This window comes from Dendrobates tinctorius, unplaced genomic scaffold, assembly GCF_039654945.1.
Source record: "Dendrobates tinctorius isolate UK_male_01 unplaced genomic scaffold, ASM3965494v1 ptg000034l, whole genome shotgun sequence".
Taxonomy (NCBI): domain Eukaryota; kingdom Metazoa; phylum Chordata; class Amphibia; order Anura; family Dendrobatidae; genus Dendrobates; species Dendrobates tinctorius.
The window spans coordinates 18,027,182-18,033,181 of record NW_027361702.1 but is presented as its reverse complement, the minus strand read 5'-3'; the positions used below and the strand labels follow the sequence as shown (position 1 = coordinate 18,033,181).

At 46.4% G+C, this 6,000-nt stretch overlaps 1 protein-coding gene across 1 annotated transcript in view; it reads left to right on the top strand.

Moving 5' to 3' along the window:
- Nucleotides 1-4,821: 4,821 nt before the first annotated feature.
- Nucleotides 4,822-6,000, top strand: part of PAPPA (pappalysin 1) — a 482,150-nt gene continuing 480,971 nt past the window's right edge. The window contains exon 1 of the mRNA XM_073573135.1: nt 4,822-5,364. Coding sequence (XP_073429236.1) covers nt 4,950-5,364 — 415 coding nt within the window. The 5' untranslated portion in view covers nt 4,822-4,949. The remainder of the gene's footprint in view (nt 5,365-6,000) is intronic.

Here is a 6,000-nt window from a genome sequence, read left to right as displayed (position 1 = left end):
TTGTGTGAGGCCCACTGAATATCACAGCGCTATGTCACAGGCTCGATGGCACAGGTGTGAAAAAAGTGACTACAGGATAAGGGAGATTTTAAATTTCTGCAGACACTTGTGGACACTGGACACTTGGATTGTGTGAGGCCCACTGAATATCACAGCGCTATGTCACAGGCTCGATGGCACAGGTGTGAAAAAAGTGACTAAAGGATAAGGGAGATTTTGAATTTCTGCAGACACTTGTGGACACTGGACACTTTTGGATTGTGTGAGGCCCAATGAATATCATAGCGCTATGTCACAGGCTCGATGCAGCAGGTGTGAAAAAAGTGACTACAGGATAAGGGAGATTTTGAATTTCTGCAGACACTGGACACTTTTGGATTGTGTGAGGCCCAATGAATATCAGAGCGCTATGTCACAGGCTCGATGCAGCAGGTGTGAAAAAAGTGACTACAGGATAAGGGAGATTTTGAATTTCTGCAGACACTTGTGGACACTGGACACTTTTGGATTGTGTGAGGCCCACTGAATATCAGAGCGCTATGTCACAGGCTCGATGGCACAGGTGTGAAAAAAGTGAATTGTAGAATTGGGCAGAATAGGAATCTCCCTAGAGTGTAGGTCTGTAAGAACGGAACAAGTCCTCCACTTATCCTTCCACAGTGACACACAGATAGCTTCACTGTGGCTGTGATAACAGCCGTTACACGGTACTGTGTGAGGAGCGTACACCGCTGTATGGTGTGAATAAATGCACGCTCAGTACCTTAGCAGGACAAAAAAAAAATTGGGATTGCTTTTAAAAAAGCAGTTTGCAGAGCAGTGGGGAAACAGCAATGCAGCTGTCAGGAAGCCTTAGAAGGCAGCCTAACAACCAACACCGCTGATCCACCACAATATAGCCTCCCCTTGCACTGCACACACAGTGACTGGTGTGTTGCACAGGCAAAATCGCTAGCAGCAGAAGCAGTTTTTTTGTCTTCTTCCCTGCCTAACGCTCTCCCTACAGAATCAGCAACCTCTCCCTATGCTAAGATCGGCAGAAATAAGATGGCAGTCGGCGTGCACGCCCTTTTATAACCCCTGTGACGCCCACCAAAGCAAGCCAATCACTTGCATGCCCTTCTGAAAGATGGTGGCGACCCCTGCCTATGTCATCACGTTGCCCACAGTGTCCGTGTATCCTGATTGGCTGAAAAAGAGCGCTAAACAAACTTTTGAAACGCGACTTTGGTGCGTAAGTCGCCGACCTCGTGGCCGACCTCATCCTAGGGTCGGGTTTCGTTTCATGAAACCCGACTTTGCCAAAAGTCGGCGACTTTTGAAATTGTTCGACCCGTTTCGCTCAACTCTACTTATGACTGCTCGTAAAACCCGGTCCTGGAATGGCCTAATAAGGCTGTGTGCACACGCTGCGGAATCTGCTGCGGATTGATCCACGCGGATTTTCAAAATCTGCAGATAAATCCGCAGGTCAAAAGACCTGCAGTTTATCTGCGGATTAGCCTGCGGTTTTGCCCTGCGGTTTCACCATCTCCACAATGGAGGAGATAGGAAACCGCTGCTGAATCCGCAGAAAGAATTGACATGTCAATTCTTTCTGCGGTTTAGAAACCGCAGAAAATCCGCGCAGAAAATTCCGCAGCATCTGCACTGCGGTTTCCATTTCCCATAGGGAATAATGGTACTGTACACCGCAGCAAAAACTGCTGCGGATCCGCAGGGCCAAATCCGCTGCGGATCCGTGGCAGAATCCACAGCATGTGCACACACCCTAACTCTCTCAGCATTATATGTGCTGGAGCATGCTTCCGAGCTCCCATCATCGAAGCTACCAACCTCGATGATACTTTTCTCCCCTCAAGGACCCGTCCGGCGGCCATCTTATAAGGGTTTGTCACGTCTCGAAAACTGGATCTGTCACACACTACAGGAATAAAGATGTGGCCGCTCATGCCTGGTTGCCACTCTAAATTTCTAAGAATAGTGCAAAATTGGGGCCACAAAGTTGTGACCCAAAATTATCCAGCATTTATGGCCCATTCTATCAATATGCCCTCAATATCCCATATGGGAACATCCCTGTATGGTTTATACGTCAATGTCACAAGCTACAATCTGTGGTCAAATAAAGGAGACAGAAAAGGTGAGTGGCAAAACGTGACTGTATCGTACGTTCCAGCCATAAATATAATAAAAAGCGCGTTCATTGTCGCATTCAATGACTGCAAGCATAGTTCTTGAAAACATTGAGAAATTGACACAGACAGTACGTTACTGAATTGCATTATATAAAAATATTTCCCGCAACCTTGATACCTCTTCAAGGTCGTTCAGCAATGAATATGGAGGCATTGAGTGACCAGAGGTGATACGAATGCCCTAGAGGGGTTCTTTTGTGTACTAATGATCTGTCCTTTAATTTTAATACGTTATTTAATAAATATTATTTTTTATATTTGACATTTGGTTTTCTTCATTTTTGCCTGTTGCTAAAAGGGGTGCTTCTCCTCAATACTGAGCAAAGGGTCTGAATATTTATGACCAGGTGATATTTCAGTTTTTCATTTTTAATAATTTGCAAAAATTTCAACATTTCTGTTTTTTTCAGTCAAGATGGGGTGAAGAGTGTACATTAACGAGAAAAAAAGGAACTTTTTTGAATTTACCAAATGGCTGCAATGAAACAGTGAAAAATTTAAAGGGGTCTGAATACTTTCCGTACCCAGTGTATCGTTATCTCCTCCTAGGGCTCCTGCACTACACTGATTTTCTTGCACTAGTGTTACCCGTGGTTTTCACTCGTACCTATGACATTCTATGGGGCTGTGTGTTTTCTTTCCTCAGGCCGAGTGCTCCACATAACATTTCGAAAACACGTTGGAGGATCGGTGGTATCTTATGAACCGATGAGGGTCTGACCGCTAGGACCTGCAACGATATGCAAAATAAGGAACTTTTATCAGTGGACAAACCCCACCGTGACTCCATTCATTCTCTACGGACAATAAGTTATCACATATACTCTGGATAGTTCATAAAAATGTATGAACTGGACAACCCCTTTAATCTAATGTGAATGGGGTCTTCTGTTCACATCTGTGTTGTGACTCTATTCCAGTGGTTCCCAAACTCCAGTCCTTGCGGACCTCAACAGGTCATGTTTTCAGGATTTCCTTAGTATTTCACAGGTGATGGATGTATCATCAAAGCTTCAGGAGTTCTCTCACAAGTGTAACACTATGGAAATCCTGAAAACATGACCTGTTGGGGTCCGCGAGGACTGGAGTTGGGGAACCACTGCTCTATTCTGTGCGGGACCAGTGTCATTTGGACGTCACTGTCATCACGTGGACTCCATTGAAATTAATGAAACGTTGCCCAAGTTTGCGCTGGTTTACTAGGAAAAATAGCAACGCACGGAACATCAAGAAAGATGATGGGACCGACTGCGGAGTCTCCGGCAAAAATGTGAACGGACTTTTAAACCAACAGCGCCATAATTCTACAAAACAGTTTTCAAAGATGAACCGGACTTTAATCTTGTTCAATGTAACAAATCCCGATGTGAACGTAAATTTGTCCTTCCATTTTACGAAGAAGTCATGTGAAGTTTTACTGATCGCATTCGACAAGGCTAGGCATCCTGGCAGTCAGTTCCACGTTTGGCCATTAGGGGGAGCTGCGGAGATCACTTTAGGAGTGAAATCAGAATGCAAGCCATGACTTAAAAAGGGAGAAAAAAAAAAAGGTCCCACTCTACTTAAAAAAAAAAAAAAAAAAAGAAGAAAAAGATTTACAAAATGGCAAGCGAGGGAGATTATTACCTGTGCTGCAAACATTGGAGAGACACAGAGAGAACACGTCTCACACAGACTCAACATTATTTTTTTTTGGGGGGGTGGGGGGGGGTTAATATACTTTTTTTTTCTACCAAAACATGAAATAAAATATTTGACATATAATCACCCTGAGCCCTGATCTGCTCCAGCCAGCAGCTCTTTGGAAAAAAGGTAATCACTTTCTTCATCCCCTTTTTTTTTGGTGCAAACTCTGCCAACTGGAAGAAGAGGGGTAAAGTCAGTGAGAGGTGGTGGTGGTGGCAGTGGTGGTGGTGGTGGTGGGGGGGTTCATGGAAGTTTAAAGAACCTAAAAAAAAAGTAAAGGGGGGGAAGGAAGGATAAAGGATGTTATTTGCAGAAAAGAATCAAGTTTCAGGACTCTGGGAGAGGGCATGAGGAGTGTGCACGCATCTCCAGCAGTAGTAGTAGCTTTTCCTCCCTGCCAGGAGAAGGAAAGAGGGGGGAAGCAGAAGAACCTGGAATGTGTGCTGTGGACAGGGATGAGCATGGAAAGTGGGGAGGCAGCAGCCAAAGAGGGGACACTGCCTGCTCTCATCTCTGCTACCTGAAGGGATGTGATGTGTGAGAAGCAGGAGAAGAGGAAGAGAGCAAGAGAAGTCCTCCTCCTCCTCCTCATCAGCCTGGCACTGGATCCTCATTGATCACACATGATCCCTGCAGTTTAAGAGGAATCATTCAGTGGGGAATGGGAAGGTGGAGCACCCTTGGGTAGATTAGCATATTCTTGTTTACTCATCCTAGGAGGGGGCTTCTCTTTCATTTTGTTAGGAAGGAGAGAGGAGGGGGCTAAGGGGACAGTGTGGGCTTAAAGCTTATAAAAAATGTTCAGCTGAAGCATCCTTTTCAAGGTGGGGGGGGAAGGACTCAGCATCTCATTGTGGGATATTGGGAGGGGGGGTTGCTCTTTAATTCTATGTCTAAAGATAATAAACTGGGGTGGGGGGAAAAATAGTGGAATCTACTGGATGAGGAGGAGATCAGGACACCTTGTTTGGTGAGTCCCTGTGCAAACCAGGACAAGTGGCCAAGGCACCCAAAGCTGGCAGATCGGGAGAGAGGAGTGGGGTGCAGGGGGGGGAACAGTTGGAGATGCTGCTCGGGACTTTCCTGTTGCCTCTCGGGCTCCTCTATGCCGCCTTGGCAAGTGGCTCACACTGTGGGATGGAGGAGCGGGCGCAGCGGGCACGGAGGACAGTGCGGAAGAGCCGCAGCCTGCGCAGCGCTCAGGAGGGTTCCTGCGCTACCAGCCTGGCCCGGGGCCGCCGGTCCCTCACTAGCCTAGAACACCTGAGACTACATCACCATCGCCCTCATCATCAGCAGCAGCAGCCAGAGGGGCACCAAGGTGCTGCTGAGCCCATGCCCCCCGGGAGAGCTCTGTATTTCACCGGGCATGGGGACCAGCTGCGCCTGAAGGCGGGTAATGAGCTGCCGGGGGACTCCTTCACCCTACAAGTTTGGCTGAAAGCCGAGGGAGGGCAGAGGTCCCCAGCAATTATCGCAGGTAAGTGCCCAGTACTACTAAATCATGTCTGTGAGTGCCAGAGGGTGAAGCTTACTGTTATTTACAAATATTGTGACTCCTAACGTAAATATTATTGTTATCTGGGACTAAGAACTGTCCCACAGCCAAACATCTCACAACAAGTCCCCCTTATTAATAATCAGATAGCAAAATCTAATTGCGACCGTGCGCTCAGTTTCGGGCACCCCAACCGGATTGTTTATAACATTTACAATCAGCAGGAGATGATGTCATTGATGGAACAATCACCTTCAACCGTGACCTCAAAAACTAACATTTATCCGCATGTGCTAGGTAAAAACGATAAAAATAAAAAAAAATGTTCTCCAGTTCATTTCAATTTAGGCTAATGGTGAGGCTTTTGATGTTGTACATTTTCTGCACTCATTGAGTAAGATTGGCAAATAGGAATACGCAGCTCTCAGAAACTCGCCAAAAATGCCCCCAAAAGTATAGTAGACGTAGCAATCCTGCAGTTTATCCGATGTTTGCCTCTATCTTAGCCCCTGCAGAGAGCTGCTGCATCCTAATGTTTGTGAGAATGACAGGCTGACGTCATCCGTACACATCGGGATTCGAGCGATACGTTAAGTCAGTTGCCAATGTCCGTCCATC